At 38.9% G+C, this 24,249-nt stretch overlaps 1 protein-coding gene across 2 annotated transcripts in view; it reads left to right on the forward strand.

Moving 5' to 3' along the window:
* Positions 1–1,159: 1,159 nt before the first annotated feature.
* The window catches only part of LOC135751826 (carboxypeptidase Q-like), a 73,695-nt gene continuing 50,605 nt past the window's right edge, over positions 1,160–24,249 (forward strand). The window contains exons 1-4 of one of the 2 annotated variants that reach the window (XM_065270095.1): positions 1,160–1,252; positions 2,077–2,530; positions 2,605–2,812; positions 5,483–5,690. In XM_065270095.1, the coding sequence (XP_065126167.1) occupies positions 2,077–2,530; positions 2,605–2,812; positions 5,483–5,690 (870 nt within the window). In that variant the 5' untranslated portion in view covers positions 1,160–1,252. Of the gene's footprint in view, positions 1,253–1,935; positions 1,994–2,076; positions 2,531–2,604; positions 2,813–5,482; positions 5,691–24,249 lie in introns of those variants that run through there. The other variant, XM_065270094.2, reaches the window with a different exon arrangement.

Genomic DNA, 24,249 nt, shown 5'->3' on the forward strand with positions numbered 1-24,249 from the left:
TTTCTATTTTAGATTAGAGAAATATGCATGTGTTATGAATATGACAAAAAAGTTTTTAGGAGACTTTCTTAGAATTATGTAAATTAAAAATCACAAACCAGAGGCAATAAAACCCAATGAATAGACGGCTCTTCAAAGAACATTTAAGATTTATTTTATTTAAAGTTTTGTATGTGTATTTATGAGGAAGAAACAACGTAATAGATGTGAACTTTCTCGATCTGTTATGGACCTGACAATTCTGAAATTCTGATAATAAAAAATGGTTAAAAGGGGACATTTCACAAGACTTTTTTAAGATGTAATATAAATCTTTGATGTCTCCAGAGTACATATGTAAAGTTTTAGCTCAATACCATTTGGATAATTTATTATAGCATGTTAAAATTGCCACTTTGTACGTGTAAGCAAAATGTGCTGTCTTGTGTGTGTCAGTTTAAATGCAAATGAGTTGATCTCTGCACTAAATGGCACTGCCGTGATTGGATAGTGCAGATTAAGGTGAGGCATTATTATAATAAGATCCCCTTCTGACATCACATAGGGAGCCAAATTTCAATGACCATTTTTTTTCACATGCTTGCAGAGAATAGTTTACCAAAATTTACCAAAATAGTGTGTTGACATTTTTCACATTTTATAGGTTGATAGAAGCACTGGGGGACACAATTATAGCACTTAAACATGGAAAACAAGATTTTCTTTATTCTTTATTAGAGACTTTGCATGGTATTTAAACAACTAAATATTTACACCAGTATGTAAATATAGTATTGAAATATTAGTATGATTAAAAGCTTTGGGTAAAACTTTACTTTTCATGACCATTGCCTATAAAACATACACTTAAAAATCGAAAAAAGTAAAACTCATGATACATAATACATTTTCAAATTAATTTATAATTATTTCATTTAGGATGTTTAAGACTTTATAAGCAGCATATTAGTCAAATACAGAGCACACTGAGCATGGATAGACTATGTTTTATTTATTGTTTGTGTTTATTATTTAATTTACTTCAGTTAGGTTTCACAATAACAAAACTAGCGAATTTAACCTTCAAATATCAATGTTCAGAAAGGATGGTATACAGTACATGATACTATTAATGTTATAGTGTTTCTTTCACTGAAACCTGAGCCACAAATTTGTTGTTGAAGCTTTCTCAATCTAATCTTAATTCCAAACGCGTTTCGTTGGATGACCCAGTGCGCCTGCCGTAGGCACGTGAGTGTCAAATGTTGTCAAGGTAAAGTACAGTTATTTCCATTTCTGAAACATATCTGTAAATATGAATTATTATTTTTCACCGGTAGTTGTTATCATAACGTTTCAGAGAATGAAATATTATTCAGTCAGAACTGCGAATATAACGCGGTATCTTATTTTTATTCAAGATAAGTCAGTTACACCGGTTGTTTAGATGAGTATCGATTATATGCGATTATTATTGACATGTAAATGTAACGCATCACTAAATGACATTTACTGTACATCAACTAAAAGTTTTTTTGTAACAATATTGCCTGTAGACCAAAGGTGTCCTGGATATATTTCAGTAATTATTGACGACATTGTTAATATAAATAAACTTGCATTAATACATTTGTTTACAAATTCATCAATGAATCTAAAAATAAAAAGGTTCAAAATAACAAAGTAATTCATCATTTGACATTTTAATGGCCAGTCAAGTGTATTTATAAAAAAAATGAATGAAACATTAAACTTTCTAGTTTTAATTTTATAAGGGGCTTTCATCATTTAAAAACACAATAATGAATTACCATGGCTATGATTAATGTGGTATAGCATGTTTATATTTGCATTAACATTCATATTGCAACTGTTTAGCACTGTATAACGTGGTCAATTGCAGCAGTGAAGGCATAATATGCTGTACAGTACAGTTTGTTTTTTAATATTCTTTACTATAGAGCCACACACATACCTACTTATCCTAAAAACAGAGGATCTACCTCTGAAAAAAGTAATGTGTTACTTTGTCTCAATGATTATTTGCCTCTTTATGAATGGACAGGTGTTTAATCCTATCTCTCACATGTTTTGTAGATGACTGGCAATAAAAGTGGAGGCCATAACTCCATCAGCAAAGCAGTACTGGGTTTTCTCTTTCTCATCTGTTTTCCACAGTGTCAATCCAGTCCTAACCGTCACAACAGCAAACTCCTTTTAAATACATCCAGAGAGATTTTAAAGTACTCTGACATAGCTCAACAAATTATAGATCTAGCAGTCTATGGCAAAGCCCAGAATCGTTCCTATGAGAAACTGGCAATGTTCACAGACACCATAGGAAACCGAGTCAGTGGATCTGAGAACCTGGACCTGGCCATCAAATACATGTACAATGCTCTGACGAAGGACGGCCTGGAGAACGTTAATCTAGAACCGGTGAAGATCCCTCACTGGGTGCGGGGGAAGGAGAGCGCTGTAATGCTTTTACCGAGAAACCACACGCTAGCTATACTTGGACTGGGTAGTAGCGTAGGAACACCCGTAGAAGGTTAGTAGTTGTTGTGATATGTCTGAAAGCTTTGAAATACCTGCATATCTAGACAGGGTATGTTCTTCTGACAGGTATAGAGGCAGAAGTTTTGGTGGTGGAGTCTTTTGATGAGCTCAAGAAGAGAGCGAGTGAGGCTAAAGGAAAAATCGTAGTGTATAACCAGCCGTTTGTCAGCTATGGGGAGACTGTAGCTTACCGGGCGTCAGGGGCTTCAGAGGCAGCGAAAGTTGGAGCCGTGGCATCCCTCATTCGTTCTGTAACTCCATTCTCCATCAACAGGTGAGAAACGCTGATCTTGTACATTACATTTACATTTCTGCACTTGGCAGGCGCTTTTGTCCAGGGCAGCCTGCAGTGCATTCAGTCTATACTTTTTTTTAAATTCAGGGTACTGTTTAAATTCTGCTAGTCTACTGTTGATAAACAAACCTTTAGCACATACAGTATACATAAAAAGCTTACATAACACACACTGTTTCTGCTTATCTGATGTTAATCTTGAGTACCTATAGGTTAGTATTACATCCTTCATATATCCAAAGAGTCTTTAGTTTTATCAGATTCATAAAAGACAGATCAGCTGTAGGGGAGAGTGGGGCACAACCTAACTCTTTTTGGTTTTGGCTCAATCATTCAAAAAATATTTGAGTTTGATTAATTATATTTTTACACAAGCAACACACACATCTCTGCTACAAATCAACATTTGAAGTTTGTTTCTATTACTTACCATTCTTGGACAATTACACCAAACGTGACAGAAGTGCAAACATTACAACTTACCCCATAGGTGGGGTTCATTGTAACAGGAAGGGGGTTTGTTGTAACACTTGCTAAAAATTAAGTTTGCAGGCAAATATTTCAATACTAGTTTGTCTATATACTTGAAGTGGATATTGTTTATATATCTGTCTATAATAGACAGGTATCCACACTGTATTCATTCATCCAGACCTTTTCTAACAATAGTTCAATTATAAATGGATACAAATGTCTAAATATGTGAGAAAAAGCAGCACAATTATGACAAAACTTTTTTATATGTGACCCAGTCTATAATAACCATACTACAGTTTCAAAATCAAATTCTGAGATAATGAGCATCAAAGTCTGATTTTAACCATTAATTTCATTATGATTTCAATCTTTGATGTGACCTTATTCAATCAATATTAAAGATATAAACAAAAGTACATTTGACACACGATTTGCGATAAGACAGGCACATTTATTTTTTTGGCAGCCAGCAATCATTCATGTGTAGTCTATTTAAAACAATGGCAAGAATTACACAAACATTAGCTGTTTTCATATTGTAAGTGCTGAGGGGTTAGTTGTAACACAGCATTAAAATTAACCCGCTGGGTCAAAATATTTTCAAGCCCACCATAAAAGTTGCTAAGAGCTTCAGACATATTTCAAAATGATGCTATGTTTTAGTCAACAAGACACTGATTAATATGTCATAGCATTGGATTTGGTATCTTACACATTCAACTTAGAAACTGAAAAAAACATATGATGAAAAAATGTACTTACATGCCACCAAAACACTCGTTCATCAATAATTCTGTGGAAAAACATTATACATTTCTAATAATTTGCGGGAGATCGTCTTTGGGCAGCGTGAAAAAAATACCGGAAAAACAAAACGCTCAAACTTGTGCAACAATGTAAACAGTCCGTGTTACAACTAATCCCACGTTTTGCCCCGCGCACCCCTGCCCATTCTTTCCGAATAAACACAAGCCCCTGGAGGGGTACCGCTGGCAGAGTGAGTCACAAGCAAGCAACACACACACACACACACACACACACACACACACACACACACACACACACACACACACACACACACACACACACACACACACACACACACACACACACACACACACACACACACACACACACACACACACACACACACACACACACACACACACACACACACATTATCCCACTATCTTTGGATTGCCCATTAAAAGAAATAAAGCAAGATTGTTACATATGTATTTATAATGTTTGAAAAAAACTTTCTGAAACTTGGCGAAACGCATTTAGCACAGAAATACTCTGTCATACGTCCAAATGCTTTTTTGCCTATGTTTAGCATGAGGAATCCAACTCTTAATCAGTGTTAATAAGTCAGAATGCATGAAATACCTTTAAACCCTACCTCCCTTTTACTCTTTCACCGCCAGCATTTTAAAAAAAAAAAGTTGCCAGCCAGCGCCAGCATTTTTCATGATTTTCACAAAAGTTTAATGTCTTCCAGAAAATGTTCTTTTTCAAATATATAAACATACAATATACCAAATGAAAGAACAGACCCTCTGCTTTCAAAAAAAAAAAACCGTTTCATCCTACCTTCAGTAGTTATTTTGTTATCAGCTTTTGAATATGGGTAGGTTTCTGCAAAAACACCACATTTTGAGCAAAAAGCAGAGATAATTCAATTTTTGTGACAGACTTTTCATAGAGATCCCATTCAGAGCGATCTTTAAAACAGACACGGACATGCAGCAGCTTGCCATATGGCAATACTTCCAGGTTTAAAAAGTTGCTGAAGGGCGCCACCTAGTGGATAATAGCGGTATTGTGGAAAGACGGAAAATCTCGTCATTGGCGGGGAAGCGTTTTCTCTTGATTGACGAGATATCTCGTCAATGGCGGGGAAAGAGTTAATAAATAATTGTTTATTAATAATTTATAATTAATTGAAGTAATATTGTTCACCCATCTACTTTGCCTTTTTGTCGATTAAAATGCTCTTTATTTTAGGTTTTCTATATTTTGTTATGATTACCTTAATATCGTCCTTTCTTTCTTAAGCCGAACACATTGAAAGCATATTTATTTCGCGAATTTAGCTGTTAGTTATGATGACATGTCTATTTTTACTGTTTATTTCAATGGGTTTTAATGAGTGTTATTGTGTTGTTTCAGCCCTCACACTGGCTGGCAGTGGTATCAGCCTGGAGTGGCTCAGATCCCCACTGCCTGCATCACAGTTGAGGATGCCCAGATGATGGCCAGGATAGCCCGCAGAGGCCAGAGGATTGTAGTGCGTCTGACTATGGGGGCTCAGATGCACCCAGATGTTGACTCATTCAACACTGTGGCTGAAATCACAGGCAGTACGCATCCTGAACAGGTAGGTGCCTCTGAAAACAGCATATTCACCTAAACACCAGACCTTTGTCATCTAAGGGCCTATTTTAAGGCTGCATAAAACATTTGCAACTCATTTTATTTCAGTAACATGTTGCATGTCCAAATTAAATAGATGCAATGAGATAAAAGGTAGTATGAGGCTCGATTTTGTTCGTTAGAAATCTAATAGGTCCATCCCATGCAGATGCCTGACGCTGATCTCGAGCAGTGTGGTGGTCATTTTATTGTATGTCTCCCGGCATGACACCAGGGAAACAATTCCTTACATCTGGTTGTTGTTGCTCTTGTAGTGCTAAATGCGGATGTTTATGGGAAGCAATCAGCTTTCTGATATCTTCTGCCTCAGCCCCAATTATATCCAGTGAAAAGGATTTCTGAGTTGGTCAGTGACACTTTGGCCCCTATGACTGATCATCAAACATCTGTCCAGTATTAACTGCCAACTGACATCTAATTGGATATATATCTAGTCTTCTGCTCCCGTCTGTCCATCAGTCCTGAAGATATGATGTATGTGATATTTTACCATATTAATGTTTTCTGTGGGAGGTTGTAAAAAGTTTGATTTAATGTGAAGGGAGTAAGAACCATACTGCAGTGCAGTCTTAAATTTTAACAGATGCGTTCGGATTGAGCGGTCTGTTATCCCTTACACTACAGATTCATGGCCACTTTTTAAACTTAGAAATCGATGTTACATTGCCTCATACTGTAGATGTTAAGTTGGTTCGTGGAGAGAGACCAGAGGTGTATAATACTGAAGTATTTTAGTTTTTTCCAAGCATCTGTGCTTTATCAGAGTGTTTGTCTTGGGAAAAAATTTACTTTTCTTTACTAAAAAATGTTCACTACATTCTAAAGCATATAATCATACTGTGTATTCATTATATATTGCATATTAAAATTAATTTAAGCCTAATTACATAAAATTGTGTACTTTTACTTTCTTGAGTAAAAGTACGAAAATAATTTTTACTTAAGTAAAAGTACAAAAAATTACTACATGTTTAATGTACTTAAATATAAAATATAAACCAAAAACTTGAAATTATGAAATGTAGTGGAGTAAAAATTATGATAATATGTTTTGGAATGTATGTTTTCCAAAGAAAAAACACTAATAAAATACGAATAATTGAAAATTTACTTTTATTTAAAAAGTAAAAATACTTAATTACTACACAACTCTGAGAGAGACGGTAGCTTCTTGTTAAAAAGGTCTTACTAAATTATCAATTTAAAGAAATATAGGAAAAACAAATACTATGGAATTCAATTGGTACCATCAACTGTGTGCTTGCCATCATTTATCAAAATATCTTCTTCATCATTTATCCCACTACTTCCATAATATTTGTTTTACTACTATTGAATTCAACGGTTCCAACAGCATTTATCAAAATATCTATAAAACTCATACAGGTGTATAACAATATGAGAGTGAGTAAATGATGACAGAATTTAAATTTTTTGGGTGAACGTCTCGGTTACGGATGTAACCCTCGTTCCCTGAAGGAGGGAACGGAGACGTCACGTCGTGACCGACGAATTGGGAACTCGCTTAGAGAGACCAATCTGCTTCGTATACTACTAAAACGCCAATGAACTTGGCATTGAGATATTTGCATAATGCTGGTGCCGCCCCGCCAGGTGCCTTTATAAGCAGCAGGTGCAAATAGGGAAATTAGCTTCTTTTCGCTGAGAAAGCCGGGAGAAAGTGACCGGTCGATAAACAGCAGGGAGCAGCCCTGTGGCGACGGGACGTGACGTCTCCGTTCCCTCCTTCAGGGAACGAGGGTTACATCCGTAACCGAGACGTTCCCTTTCAGTCGGTCACTACGACGTCACGTCGTGACCGACGAATTGGGAATCCCTACCAAAACGCCACTTAGGGCTTTCCTCAGGGGAAATCGTCAGGGAGGGGCTCTCGCGAGGAGCATTAACTCTGAAAACCAATCCAGTACGGGGCGACTAATAAAAGGCTCTCCTCGTCCTGCCTGACTTTGCACAGTGTCTGCGCAATAAAGCTCACTGGAAGGAATGCGTATTTACGCACCCCCCGCGGCCAGCTGTGTGCCAACGCATCCACGCCGAGGCTGCCCTCGGTTAGTGAATAAAATAGGCGACAGTGGGTATCGTCCGGCGACGCAAACAGATCTATCTACGCACAACCGAACTTCTTCCAAATTAGCTGGACCGTCTGGAGGTGGAGTCGCCATTCGCCGGGGGCGCAGCTCGGGAAGCGCGTCTGCCGCTGTATTAAGCGAACCCGGGATGTAAATGGCACGAAGGGACCTCAGATGCTTCTGACTCCAAAGGAGGAGATGACGAGCGAGATGCGACAGGTGACGAGAGCGCAAAACCGCCTTAACGGTAAATAACGCAACAGTCGCAATGTTATTGGTGTCGGCTAATACATCCTTCCCTCGCATCTCCATAGCGGAGCGTACAAGTCCCAGATATACAGCGCACCGCTCGCGGCAGTTGGGGTGCTATGCACACCCCTGAGACTGCAAGCCCGTCATACGTGGCTGATCATCCCGTGCTGAGGGCATTGCAATATACAGAATGCCAGGAGACCCCTCAGGGGCATATCTTCTATCGGAAATGCCGGGTCTACCACAGGGAAAAATTTGAATGACACGCAGGTGCAATGTTTACACAGTGTATGTCGGGTGCCACGCTCTCCTCGAGACTCGATCGTAAGCCAACGCTGAAGCGGTCTCATATGAAGCAGCTCGGGCGGCGTCACAGCCGCAGCATGCTGTCATATGTCCAGGAGCTTCTGAAATTGTTTCAGAGGGACCGCGTACTTCCCTCGAATTAAACCGAGGCAAGTCAGAACTGACTGGTTGCGCGCTCTTGTTAAACACGCCAATTAGTCGATCGAGTCTATTTCCATACTGAGAAAAAGGATCCTCTGCACGGGGCAAAGTTGCTCTTTCCCAGTCGACCTGAAGACTTAAACGAGCGAGATGCCGAAGCATTAACTCTCTGTGTTCGCGCACGTCTGCCAAGAACGGGCTATTATAAGTCGACGTAGAAAAAAGCAGAATGCGAACAACGCTCTCTCTCTGACATTTCAATGCCGTGACTACACATGAGACACGGAGAGAGAGAGAGAGACAGCTCGAATGGTGTACTTAGTATTAATATGCCCACCCCACGACGCAGAGCGAAAAAACGGTCTAAAGCGAGGGGAGATGGACACATAAGTACATGTCTTACAGGTCTAAGGCTGCAAACCGATCTGAACATTGAAATACGAGCCTCGGCGTTATCATCCAAAAAGAACACCTTCGTAGAGCCGGTGCGTAAATCAAATCGATCGTAACCCGCCGCGTATTTTGGGTACTATGAGATAAAGGCTGGAAAAACCCTATCATCATCATCTCGGTAAGAGGGACCGGCTCGAACATCCTTCGCCAACAGGATATCGATTTTTGCACGCAGTACATGTGCATCGGACGCTTTCACTACAGTGAAACGAAAGCCCGAATTTTGGGGTGTGCCGGATTCGTAACCGAGGCGGATCGTGCGTAAAACCCAACGAAACGGGCTGGGAACTGAAGCCAAGCACCCAGGCACCGTACGAGGAGAAATAACGACACTACCGAAGTACCCGCGGTGGGGCAGCGAAGCGAGACAGGTGGGACTGCCGTTGCATCTGCTGTGACAGCATAAACATCTACAGTATGTGTGTGTGACACTGACCTGAGCCCGCTGAGGGTAACGGTCGTCTGGTCTCCTCTACGGAGAGCGCAGACTCCGATGAGGGTGCTGGTGGTCCGGTCTCCTCAGCGGAGAGCTCGGACTCCTCAGGTCACCCGCTGGCGATAGAGGAGAGGTAGGAGGGCTGGTGTGTACCCGCTCACGGCTCTCTCGATCCTCCGGAGACCTAGAGAGGGAAGAGGAATGCACTCTTATGTGTGGTTAAGTGGGTACCGGCCGAACAGCCGGTGGAACATATGCAAACCAAGGATTTTCCACCCGACCCTCTATCGGGGGAAGGAGCTCCATCTCCTGAAGAGTGATCCTCTGCCAATCCGGGTCGCCCTTCACTGGCCACTTAAACTCCCGAATTTCACGGGAAGCGGCTAAGCGGGCGGGGCGAGCTGCTGACGACCGGTTCCCCTGCGCTGCCGAGATGGGGTCCGAGGAGGGGAACGGAGGTGGTCGCCGCAGGACGCCGACGACGAGAGGCAGACTGAGGAGCCGGCGTGGTGGACCAAGGGCAGCTCTCTTCCGCCGGGGCATGACCTAGGAGATCGCCTCAGTCTGCGCAGCGGAGCTGTACGACTCCCCTGGCTCGCCGAAGAGGCCGGTCTGTGAGACAGGAGCATTCAAGTTGTTCTCGTCTGCGTCCGTCAGCCAGACACAGCCAAAGGTGGCGATCTTGAACCACTGTGGTGGACATCGCACGACTGAAGGTCGCGGGCTCCCTCGTAAATCCTTGTGAGCCTGCAGCAACGTTATTGCGTGCAGGGCCGAAGCCGCCTCTCCGGCATGCCTGATGGGCAGCGTCCGTAACCGGACGACTGTCAACAAACACGGGAGGGAAGGGTTGGGTGGTCCCTCCAGGAACGCATCCCGCTCCACTGAAGGGGTCCCCGCCCTTAGCGGCTCCGTTGGTGAGGGAGGTGAGGGGTGAAGCTGAACGGCCGGACGGCCGCAAATCACGTCAGCTCTTCGTGCCGTCGGGAAAGAAAGGCACAGGAGGAGAGGACCGAGAGGCCCGAGCAGCTCCGAAGTACCAATCATGTGGGCGGGACGGTTCGGGCGGAGAGGGGTTAACCTTTCCAACTCTACCGTCTCCGCCGCTCGCGGGCACGGCCGCCATCTCCGGAACGACTCTGCCTCGGAGGAAAAATGGACACCCCTCTGATGCTGCAGAAGTGACGGGACCAGAAGGAGGTCCAATGGATTCGGCAGACATCATAGAACACGACTCTGCAGTCTCCACCGGAGCCTCAACCGGCTGAGGATGAGAAGGCCGGTAGGTGGAGGACGCATCCTCCGTCCTACTCAGCGTAGTGACGCGAAGGGCGCCCTGCGAGCGCTTGACAGCCGCACCATGGCGGCGTCAGCACTGCAAAGGCGCGGACAGCGTTCCCGTAGAAACGACAGTCGTCTCCGCAATCCAAGAGGGTTATGCTCTCACAGAGAGAACAGAAACTCTCCACGAACGCAGCCCCGGAGTGCTCGATGCCTGAGCACGAAGACAGCGCTCGTGACCGTCACTGGAACCCTTATACTTCTCGCATCCAAGATCGCACGGGCGAAAAGCTATCCTGAAAAGGACGCTGATCTCCGCATATACGAGAGAGTGGCTGCCTTTAACAAGGCACAAAGCTCTCTCGTATCACTCTTTTAGGGAAATTCACTCAGATGCTTAGTTGATGAGCGCACAGGAAGGCAACGCACACACTAAACTCAAAACAATAAACAGATGTAGAGCCGTGGAATAAGCGAAGCGTCCGCTGTGATACTGCTAGTTCAACCAACTTCAGCAATCAAATCCCAACAGAGTAAAGTAGCTTCTCAGTAGCAGATAAAGCCGGCTTTCGAAGCGAAAAAGCTAATTTCCCTATTTGCACCTGCTGCTTATAAAGGCACCTGGCGGGGCGGCGCCAGCATTATGCAAATATCTCAATGCCAAGTTCATTGGCGTTTTAGTAGTATACGAAGCAGATTGGTCTCTCTAAGCGAGTTCCCAATTCGTCGGTCACGACGTGACGTCGTAGTGACCGACTGAAAGGGAACTATAAAAAGTCAAGTCTGGGGTCCCCCATCACCATCTCGCAGCCCCCTTTAGATTAAATACAATAAATTATCAATGAATTATTTAACAAATTATGTAACTAACTTATCTTAGTTATGTTAGACAACAACACTTACAATTGTACTTAAATTAAGGGTCCATGATCTCTGAAAGCCAATGTTGACATTTGAAATCACCTAAACAAACAGGGCCCCTACCCCAATAGAAAATGGACCTTCTTTTGATAGACCCGCCCCACACATACAGGACACAACCCAGGCAATGTGGTCGTTTAGACACCCCCCTTACTGCTGATTGGCTACAAGTGTGTTTTGGTAGTCGGCCCGACTCCTTTTTCCAAAGCGTTTTTCAGAAATCGTGCCCTCCCCCTTTAAAAACTCAAAAGTTAAACCATTTACAATCATTACAATAATGGCAATATTGAGAAAAATGCACTAGTTGTCATAAAAAAGAGTTTATGAAAGTGCAGAGTATGCAGCTCATTGGTTCATCATGAGCAATGGAGAGCCCACCCAAAAAAAGATTATAAGTAAAAGGCTTAAACTGACATACGCTAACATCCTTGATTATGACAGACGTGACCATAACAGCTATTATTACAGCCCTGCATTATACTAAATATAACTGTTATAAAAATATTTTGTGAATGCCTTCACAATACATTCACTGTAATGAGCCTTAAACTTCACCAACGAAGGGAAGGACAGATCCAGAAGAGGACACACACGTATACACAAGTAGCTCATTTGTTCCTCTTTCATCCTCATAATCTCAGCAGAATGGCATTTTTGAGGTTTGCTGACTAAACAAGCTCTGTCTGCGGCACCATTTAGATTTTAATTATATTATAACCCAATAAGAGGAAACAGATCTTTAATTTTGCAAAGTGGCGAAAGTGGATCTCGCACACATCCTTAAATTATATTTAGGGTTTATGTATAACAGGATATGATGTTGGGAAGTTGGAAATTTGCCATTTTCTTGTTGGACTTGATGGTTGCTTAGGTAAAATCTCGATGGTCAGTGTTTTTCAGCTCATTTCTACCTCATTTCTATATTTAGGATTGCCATTCGAATAACCTGAGAATCATTAGCAGTAATGGTGTTAGCGCTGAGAGCTTATTTCCTGTCTGTCAACTCATCAGGTTGTGAAACTGAACAGCAAGAATGAGGGATAATGTCTTGTGACACACACACACAGCAGCATCGCAATCTCTCTGTGATTCATTATGTGTCATATAGCCTTTCATTTGCCATTTTACTGAAGAATTTCCTGCCTTTGTAAAAACTAGAAACAGTTGTGTCAGTTCATTTTAAGAGAATTGAGAAATAATGGCAGGAAATTCAGTGTAAGCATCCTCGCTGGTTATATCTCTGTCAGCAGTGATTTTCTGATAAAATTCATAAAATTGCCTCTGTTTATTCAGGAACTTCGTGTTAGGTATTCATGATTATATGTCGTCATATAGATTTCAGGTCTTAGCGATAAGAACAACCCAGTGGCCCGGGAGCAGTTTGAGAGATTTTCAGGTCATTTCAAAGGCCTCTACTGTGATTTTAATTTGTTGATTGTGTCGATGTGTTTGCTTAAACATTTGGCTTGGTGTGAGCTTTGCTCTTCCAGTTAAGCTAAGAAAGCCAAGGCCATAGCTTTGATTCTATTGACTCACCTAGGTCAGGGGTTTTAAAAATGTATGATGGCAAGGACCCCCATATGATGAACCTTACTGTATGCGGGGATCCCATCCTGAAATATAATCTATATTTTTTTTTATAAAAACATTCAACATTTTTGTTAGGTAAATAGTCATTTTGATATTTTAAAGACATCATAAATTTACACTGCTGGTGTATATATGGGTATCACCAGGTCTGGTGGTACACATACAGTACTGTGCAAAAGTCAAAAGGCCACCATCACCAGCTCCACAAGTCCATCCATATTTATTTTTCACTCTTTTTTAAGATACACACAAAAATACAGGAAATATGTACAAATGAAAAACAAAACAATTTTCAAAACTAAATGTCTTCTTCAGGCATCAGTCAGTATTTAGTGTGACCTCTTTTGGCACGAAACACATCTTGAGCTTTTTTGAGGAGACTGAAGTCCTGAAGTCATTTGATTAAATATACAAATTAGGATTTAATTTCATTTAGGTTGAAGAGATCCTGTAGTTTCCTATTATTGCTCAAGTGGAAGGGAAGTTTACCCTAAATACTTGACACTTCAGCTTATACTTTTATACTGTTTTTAATACTACATATACATTTCCTGTATTTTCTGGTTGTATTCTAATAAAGAGACTTAGTTATAATTATATATGGTGGTTTTGCTGTGTTTATACTGTAGTAGTTTTTTTATTTTTATTTTGCTTTAAATATTTAGTCTCACTTTATTATGGTCCTGTACACACTGCATATTAATTCGGTTGTCAGTTCACCTTTTAATGCTTAATCCTGTTCTGTACACACACTGTTCAGTAATTTACAGGACTGACAACCGCATTCTACAACCGTATTAACTTCCACAAAATGCAGGTGGCAACCGAATTTACAAAAACTTTGCATAGTGTGTACATAACCGAACTGAACAACTAGTAGTTAATAAAGTGTTTTAACGTGCATCATGGACATGACAGGTCTCTCTTCTGAACAAAAAAATAACTAGAAGGGGAAAAAGTCTTCTGTATGCGCAGTGCAGAAAATTACAGAGGCACAATCGTTTCCTGACTAGTGTTGCCAGATCTTGCATGAAAAAACAGCGAACAAGAAAACTCCAATAATAAACTGAAATAAATCGAAATGCTTTACCTAAAAGATCAAAATATTGGGACCGGCACCTTCACACATTAATAACACCAAAAACTTGATCTCTTCTAAGCCAAAAGCCTTAACGGTTATGCATCAAAACGGTATCTACGTACAAAAAGATGAGGACCTGGCAACACTGCATGACAGCCAGCTGTGGAGCAGCCTCAAAAATGTGTACAATGCACAACACAAGACGGAGGTTTATTGCAAAACATAACGCTGGTAAATTATTTTGGCCAAAGGCAGAACGTTGCTATGGTTTTCTCTGTGTCAATCATCGCATTTTCGGGAGTGAGTCTTGTTCCGTACAGACATAAAACGAATATTTAGGGGATTCACTCCCGCATTTAAATGCGGTTGTCACTCCCGAAAGTTTGCAGTGTGTACGAGACCTATGTGTCTTTTATTATGGTGTACTTGAATAGGAAAAACATTTAATACATTGTATTTATTGTGTGTTTATGTGTTGTTCAGGGTAGGTTAAGGGTTAGTAGTGGGTTTAGGGGGTGGAAATAAGGTCAAGAGTGTATTTATATGCAGATTAGAGCAAATATACATTTGTAGTTAGATACCTTATGTAAGGAGGGACCATATGTGAAGATGTCCGTGAAATTAGTCTAAAGTCTCATCATGTAACTATGTGATCAAACAACCCAATCTGGGTTGTCCCAATCTGCAAGTCGTGGTATAGTCACAAAATATTTTTATTTATTTATTCGTGTTTATTGATACAATTTTCTGCTTTTTTCATGTCATCGAGCACAAATGTCTTTTTCGTGTCACTCAGCATGAATTTCTATAAATAGTTTTTCATGTCTGTAGCCCGACTTTTTTGTGTCATATTATGTATTGTTTTATAATTTTCCCCCTATTTTAATAGTTCGAAAAAAAACCAAAAAAAACGAATAAACCAAATCTAACCCCAAGCATCGCTTTAAAAATAGAAAAAAAGACACGAAAAGAAAGTTGTGCTACGAAAAAGTATTATAGGAATAGACACAAAAAATGTATAATCTTGTCCAAGAACAGAAATAAATTAAATATTTCCTGACTATACAACGAAATGCTTTAAGGTAGAGTTGGATCAAAGTTTAATTTCAGTCATTGATTGCATTCTTTGACCTGACTTTACTCAGTCAATATTAAAGATATCAAGGTTATATTTTAACAGAACTACAGTATAAACTTGTTGAGCCCTGGATTTATTTAAAACTAACCTATCTTTTAAAACTATAATAGGAAATATCTAAATCTGTATTCAATGCTTATGAAACGTCAACATCTTAAAAAGCAGGCTTTTAACCACTAAGAAATGTATTCTTATCTTGATATCTTTAAATAAAATAAATAAATATTCATGACTATTTATAACTGTAGCGGGTCTTTTGAGGTGAATGTTAGATGGTGTAGGTGTTTGTATCTTCCTGTTGTGTTCCAGCTCAGCCTGTTGAGTTTCACATTCAACCATCTGCAGCAAAGACGAGCGCTGATGACGTTGACTGGAGCCCCCTTGAGTTTGTGTGTTTTTGTGTACGTGTGGTTTGACAGGGAGAGGACAGAGAGCCACGAGTGACAGTTTTGTGTGTGTGTGTGGGTTGCATAGATTGAAGACAGGCATAAAGATAGTGTGACAGGTTGTGTGTCCACATGTCTGCCTAATGCCTGGCTGCAGGGGAAACATTTCTACTCGCTGCTGCCCACTCTATCGCCAACCTATGGTGATTTCTCATTTAAGAAATGAATTGCTAAAAGGGAAAATTTTGGCAGTATAGACAAACACAAGCAGTATCACATTGTGCGTGACCTTTGAAAAGAATAGCATATATTAGGTGACAACTAGTGATTGAATTATTCAGTAAAGATCTATGTTATGAATAGTGATATATATAGTGGTCGATATATTGACCGTTAAATCTGTGTTATATTGGTCTCGTATTGACATTGTCCCATATAGGTCCTACAGTATATGTCATATCGTCCCATATCCTTAAATTAGCTGTTCCTTATACAAAGACAGATGTAAAGCCATCGTCTGACAGATTACAAAATGATCAGTCAGATCTGCCGTACTACATATCTTTTATATGTATATAATAAAAAGTACTTAAAAGGGTATTTTCTTTTTTTAATACTTTACGGTATTTATTAGATTTTTTTCAAAACTACAGCACATATAAATCAACACACATTCATTCACACTTTACATATCCAACATATAATTACAGAACCAAAAAATCTTAAAAGGGTATTTTCTGTATAATAATTGTATATTTAGGTTCACCAATTTACAGTTTTTCTCATTTATAGTAATTACATTTGTGTTATATCGGTCTCATATTGGCCAATAAGCCAAATTGACATCGTCCCATATTGGTCGACCACTAGTTATAAGTCTTCGGGATTCAAAGCATGCATTGTTTCTGTTTATTTATATCAAAATAAGCGTTCATAACCTAAACTGAAAAATAAAAATTATCCAAAAAAATGACCCAATATGTTTTAATAGCATATGTGCTGTTACCCTTACAAAAATTAACCATAGTTTTATTATAATATAATAAAAGTCTCATTGTAAAAAACACAGGTTTTACTAAACCATGGTTAAACTTTGATTACTGAACCACAGTTAATTTGTTGTACTCATGGTTTTACTACAACAACAAGGTTTTATTTGTAGTAAAATCATGGTTAATCTTCATAAGAGTACTATTTTCATTAACAGTGCTTGTATCATACATGTGAACAAACCCTTACATTTGAAACTTCTTATACACCGTCACAGGCGGTAACCACTAGCAACCCTAGCATTGTGATAGGAGATTTTGCATGAGCAAACACCACTTACATTTTCTTGAAAAGTTTCTTTTAAAAACGCGTAGCTCCTAAACCAACATTTTCATGATCACACATTTTACACACATTATGTCTTATTTTTTTTTGCAGTAGTACCTTTTTGTAAATGTATTTATTCCTGTTTGCATCTTCAAGAAGTCCCGCAGTCATGTTGTTATTTTATTGTGTAGTATGTTTCCTAGGCTTATTCAGTGTGTCACGGCCCATTCTGTATTAATTAGCTTTGATGTATTACACAGCATTTCTATGTGTTGTATTGCACCGCGCTGTGTCACAGACAGTGTTGTCCTCTGCTGTGTTTTGCTGGACGGGGTGTAGCTTGTCCTGTCTGCGGTAATTGCACATCCACTGTCATCCACCCCCACAGTGACAAAGTTAGGAACAGGCATGAGAAGAGAGCTAGTTTATTAAATAATGCCCATGACTCCCTAAAGTTGGGAAAAAAATACTTTCACATTCTGTTCATGAGAACCTCAAGTAACCTCATACAAGACACCCACAATCTTCTCTGACTGCACTGAAATGAGTGGAAATTACTTTCTTGATTTGACAAGCTCTAATCTGATTGGCTGGCTCTCTTTCACTCTGAGTGGGCGGGTCTTTGCCCTGTAAAACTGCAGTGTGAATTAAAACTTGACATATACAGCATCCGGTCTTGCTAGGCTATCTGGTATAGATGCTTAAGAAGAAATTAAATATATTAAAAGTAGAGCATTCAACCCCTCCAGAACAAAGAAAAGACCACTGGTGAAGAATCATAAAACACCAACCCTGTTTGCTCTACTTTCAGTATCCTAATAATCCCAGCAATGTACTTCTGAGTCTGTTTTCTCTATTTTTATTTTTTTCTTTCGTTTGATTTTTTCCTTTTGATCTCTTTGTAATATAACAGATGGCGTATATTCTTATGGCTGTTATATTTTCCCAGAAATAACCTTGGAAAATCTTTCTGATCATCGTCATCAGCATCATCTGTAGTAGAAAAACACAGTTGTCTAAAAAACATGAAGATCTACATTAGATCAGCTCCATTGATTCTCATGAAAAACAGATTTAAATGTAGTTCTGAAATTAAAGAAGCGTTCATTAAAAATCGTGAAATCTGTTACTTCAATGTTCAGTTAATTTATTTTCTCAGTTTAAACAAAAGACCGGAGATTGGCATGGAGATTAGATTTAGTGAACAGAATTAAAGTCAAGGCTTTAAATGATATCAGGCCATTTGTAAGAATCTTTTTCAGATTGAATCTAATTCGCATTTATTATCCCCAGTGAATGTTTAACATCTGTTCATCATAACTGTCGTCAGCAATTTTAAAGAGATGAATTTTATATTAAAGGATAAATTGAGCTGTTGCCTTTATGCGGTTAAAGCTGTATACCAAATAAATTTGATATTAATTATGCTTTTCCTGATATTACTTTCCTTCAGTATGTAAGTGTGTTTGTACATGTAAAAGATCTTTAAAGTTACTCATTTCAAAGCCCATGCTAAAGCAACTTATCGTAACTAAAAGAAATTACTTTTCTTGGACTACAACAAATGGCTCTGTAACGTAAAAAATAAATAAGACCTCACATTTACGTCAATCACGTTTACATGCTGCCTCAGAAACTTTTGTCCGCCTTGAAAATATTAATATCGGGTTAAATTTTCTGTTTTTCTTATCTGCAGCAAGCATTTTAAGAGGTGTTTTGACAATTCAGAGCTGCCTAACAAGCAAACAACTAAATCCAGAATGGCATCTGACAAGTTGATCCACAAAAGCTTGTTGCTAATCTCATTCATCCATAGTGAATACTGTAGTACTAATGTAATGAAGACATTTTGTATTGTTTTGCGATTTTTATTTATTTATTATTTATTGCCAACTAAACAGTCAATACTGTATGCATCAGACTCTTTGTGTAAGGTTTCTGTGTGTGACGGATTTTCAGGATGACGACAAATATGAAGAAAACGCATATGAGCCTGAAAATTCTGTCATCATTTACTCACTCTTATGTTGTTACAAACCCGCATACATTTCTTTGTTCTGATGAACACAAAGGAATATAGTTTGAGGAAAGTTTGTCACCAAACCTTTCGTGGACTACATTCACTTCTATAGTAGGAAAAAAATACTGTGGAAGTAAATGGGGTCCATGAACAGTTTGGTTACAAACATTTCTCAAAATATCTTCCTTTGTGTTCATCAGAACAAAACTGTTTATACAGGTTTGTAACAAGAGAGTGAGTAAATGATGACAGAATTATTTTTGGGTGAACTATCCCTTTAAGACATCTAACAGGTCAGGTGTGCGTTTGTCAAAAAATAATGCATTTCTCAACCAATCAGAATAAAGCATTCAACAGTCCCATAGTATAAGTGAAAATAATGTGCTTTTTGAACAACCCCCTGCTAAAAACAGCATCAAACCAGCATGGACCAGCATGGGAATTATGTTGGTCTATGCTGGTTTGATGCTGGTTTAGCTTACCAGCACCAAAACACAACATAATTATGCTGGTCTTGCTGTTATGACCAGCATGCGATTCTAGTGCTAGTGCTGGTTTGTCAAAAGTTAGTTGGTGTTCACTAGCAAACCAGCACCAAAACACAACATTTGCTGGTCTTGCTAGAATGCTGGTTTTTCTAGCAGGGCCAGCCATGAAAACCTCTTTTAGTACACCACAAAAAATATCAAGACTTTGAAAAAGGCCATAAGAGGTGCTCTTTAATATGAAAGCAATGCAAAGAATATGAAGAGTTTTGTTCCAAAACGCAATACATCCATTGTGACTAATTTCAGTAAAAACGTGTTTTATATACCAAGAAAGTGACAAGATGAAAACCACTATTTTCTGTTACAAAATTTCACATAGCATCTTTAGGTTATAAAATCATTAATAATCCATTTTAAATCCATTCAAATCCATAATTAGATTTTCAGTGATTTATTACAAAAACTGATTTTTTTCCCCCGCAAAATGCAATAAATCCACAAGTTTTTTCTCAAAATGCTATAAATCCGTTTTTTTCAATATATAAATGTGCATTCATCTTTGCAATGTTATATTAATTTAGTTAACTAGTGGTATATATATAAAAAAATATTAATGGCATTCATCAAAACACTTACTTTGTCATATTAAGAACAGGGAGTGCGTTTACGTGCACAGAATTAGCGCATAACTAGCAAAAATCTGCTTATTATAGACCAGTTCAAAAGATGTAAACACTACTGGTCCAGAAACACTTCCTGTTACAGTTTGTGACAGTTATTTTTTATTTCACATATATCATTATCTTTAAGATGTTTGTTTAACTTCAGTTAATTCAGGTTTATATGTTCTGTTGGTTTATTTTATCCCAACGTTTATCTAGTGTTAAAAAACGGAAACAGGAAGTGCTTCTGGACCAGTGTTGTTTACATCTTTTGAAATGGTCTATAGAAAACTGTTTTCATGCGTTTACATGCAATAAGCCGGCTATGCAGACAACTGCGTTTACAGGGGACTTGGAGATTTCTCAGATTTTTCGCAAGCAGTGACGTCACCGCCTATAGTACATAATAATCGTTCAAAAAGCCGACAGCTTTTTCGTAAGATCCTCTGGGCTCACTTTGTTAGCATGACAGGAGCTGTCGTGTGAGAACAGCTGTCGCTTTTCTGTCGCCTGAGTGGCTTGCGTTTCTTTCCTGTCACAGAAAACCACCACAGGTTTATCAATGCCATGAAAAGTATTATTTTGTTTTTGTTTGTTTGTTGATCATGAGGTACAAAGTAGATAAGGAAAACTATGTAGCCTATTCAACGCACCACCGTTGTTGTTTACAATTCGTGGAATGGTGCGCTGTGATTTGTTAAGCAGATTTATTGGGTTCTGCAGAGAAGGATGACTGGCGTTTATTGCTTTTTGGGAAAAAAGATTTGAAACCAAACTCTTCATATACTTGCGCATGGAATGAGTACTGGTAAAGTAATTTTACGCAGTGTATCTAAAATACAAGATAAACACAGATATTACACCAGGAAGCCAATGTTTGTCATTTTATCATTTTTTTATCGACAAATAAATAACTGAGTGGCATACAATTATATTAAATGTCAAAGGATGTGGGGCATTATTATCATATTGTTTTCTTGGAAAGAGCAGCAGTCATAAGCAACTTTGGAAAGCGTAGATTCATTCAATGACTGCAGTGCACTGTGTCAGGCATCTTGTGGGGTTTACCCTGTCATAACCATTTATTTCTCCTGCTCCAGGGGCCTGGCTTCTGTCTTATAAATAATGCATTGAGCTGTGATAAAACCTTGCGACACCCAGAATAGCTGCTTGGGTATCGCCAAGGAGAGGGCAGATAGCTGGAAGAGCAACAGCTCACATCTACACTGCCTTTATCCAGCAGACTTTTTAACCTTGATTGTGTCCTCCTGTTATTTAAAAACGTGAGGTCAGAAATGCAAGTTTTGGTCATGTGAGGAAGAAGATTAGTGAAAGTTTGCAGTAGGGTTCTGATCGTCCAAAGTTTGAGAAAAAAAAGGTATATTTAAGTCACATATTGGTCTGATTGCTGCAGACTCGGTTCAGTTAAAAAAGGTCCATTATTTAAAAGAAAGGGCAGAAGGTAATGATGCGAAAAAGCCATCACAAACAGTTTTACAGTATGAAAGTTGTGAAAGTGATTTTGTAGTCAGTCAGGCATCAAGTAATACACAACGGATCATTTAAATAGGGTCCAGACCTCTGTATTTCCCCGAACCTTAAAGTAAATCTGTCCATTTCTGTCTTACGTCAAAGTTTTTCATTTACAGAACTTACAAAGCATTAAGAAAAACAGTTGTCATTTCCTCTTCATTGTTTGGTTTTCCAGTTCCTTGGCCTGTTGGTTTTGTCCCCTTATTCACTCCGTCCATCATCTCCCTCCGCTCTTTTCCGATTTGGACTCATCAACTAAACCTTCAGTCCCAGAATGAGGTTGGGATGTTTATATCCTCTGATAACACTGGAGTGGATTTAACCACCTCAGGGTCGGCTGTTTGTTGTTTCTGGCCTGTGATGTATGTGGGGAATTCCACAGGGGGAAACCAGAGTTTATACTGCTGTCCACAGTCCATCAGTACCGGGATGACAGGAGGCCACAACACTCGGGATTTTGGGTATTAGAGAAGGCGGCTTTGGCTTTTTAAGCTTGGCAGATTTTAAATGCGAGGGACGCTCTAATTACCGATAGGTTTACTTTAGACTTGCATGGCTGAAAGTTTCCATTTCCCTTTGTCTGGTATAGTTGTATAGTTATTAACCCCACAACCATACACACACACAAACTCACATTTTTTTAGAGGTACTCATTAAAGTGTCATGATCTTTTATATTGAAATTCAAAATACACTGTAAAATTCCTTGATGCACTTAATTTTTAAGTTTAATCAACTTAAAATTACAATTAATTTTCTAGTGTAGTGAGCAGTTGCTATAATGTATAAAAATAAAATTGAAATAACTTTTAGATTTAAAAAAAAAAATATATATATATTAAAAGAAACCCTGGCAGTATTTTACCACTGCGGTGGTAGTGCACCAATTCGCCACGGTGGTTATAGAATGTTTGTACCGCAGTGGTAAAATACTACGAGGGTTTCTTTTAATTTCCTTTATTTATTGACCATACACTCAAAACGATACATTTAAATATAACTTAAAACAACATCAGACTGTAAAGAAAATGTCATGCAGAACCATAGCGGAATGAATTAACGTCAGAGCGTTAATTGAAGCGGAACAAAAACTTTAATGTGGAGAGGCGGTAGAGGCGATAGCAGGTATAAAAGTTAACAATGGATAAGTTTGTGACACTAAATAAAAAGAAAACTGGAGATTCGGCACCAGCAGAGAAAACCAAGACAGACAGTGAACCTAATCAACCAAAATGCAAACACAGTTGCATTATTATTATTTAAGTCTTATTTCATGCAAAGTGATAATACATTTGCATGTTTATTTTCTCTACCGAAAGTGTTTAATGCTGTTATGTTTTAAAATATGAAGTGATTAAATAAATTTCAACAATAAAACTTAAAACCTACTTATTTACCATTTTTTGGGCGGATTGGGTACAGGTGGGGCTCGAAACCCTTCCCTACCTCGAAATTCGGGAATGGCAGAAAAAGTTTGAGAAACACTGACTGAATTAATACCTATCTTTTTTCAATGTGTGCACTTGCGTGTGCGCAAAAGAAGAGATATGTGAACTGCCTCTAATACTGTAGATCAGTGGTTCCCAAACTTTTTCAGCCCCCTTGTGTACGGTGCATTCCTTCGCGGCCCCCCAAAGAAAATTTGTGACAAAAAACTGTTCTAAAACTCAACATTTTAATAAAAAAACATTAAATTATACAAAAAATTGTGCTTTTGGTTAGTAGACTTATTGTTTTTTAGATTTAATTACACAGAATTCACAATAAATTCATGTATTTCATAAAACTGGGGCCCACCTGGCACCTTCTCACGGCCCCCCTTTTTTTTAGTATAAGACATGAAACATACAGTAATGCTATTTCAACTCTTGGTTTAGACTTTGCAAGAAATTGTTGCCAATATCTTGTTTTTTTTGGGCGAAACTTGTCACTTATCACCTTTGGCCTAGTTAGTACTGAGGCTTGTGCAAGCTGGAGGCTTTATTCAGCGAACAAACAGAACCTTGAGCCCTGGTGTTTCCTCACAGTTTCATTTAGTGAGCAGTGACACGTCGGTCACAGCCAAAGACATACCAAAAATACTGATGGATGTTAGTGGGAACCCTCAGTATTGTACATCAGTGTTAATGATGGTGCTGCACAGACTCAGTGACAGCCAGTGACTCAGATGTTCTTAACATACAGCATGTTATCTGTGAAATAAAGGTTTTACTGACAGTTTCGGATGGCAGACATATAGGAATGACTGATTCGAGAAAGTGAAGACATTAATTTGCTTCAAAATTCAGAGACTGTATAAAAATGCTTATGTGTTTCACATTTTTTCTCATTCGGTCTTATTGTATTGCATTTATAGCCTGACATTTTAAGGGAAGAGTTCCTTCCTTTAGCTATAATGACTTCTTGCAT

This window comes from Paramisgurnus dabryanus, chromosome 13, assembly GCF_030506205.2.
Source record: "Paramisgurnus dabryanus chromosome 13, PD_genome_1.1, whole genome shotgun sequence".
Lineage (NCBI taxonomy): Eukaryota > Metazoa > Chordata > Actinopteri > Cypriniformes > Cobitidae > Paramisgurnus > Paramisgurnus dabryanus.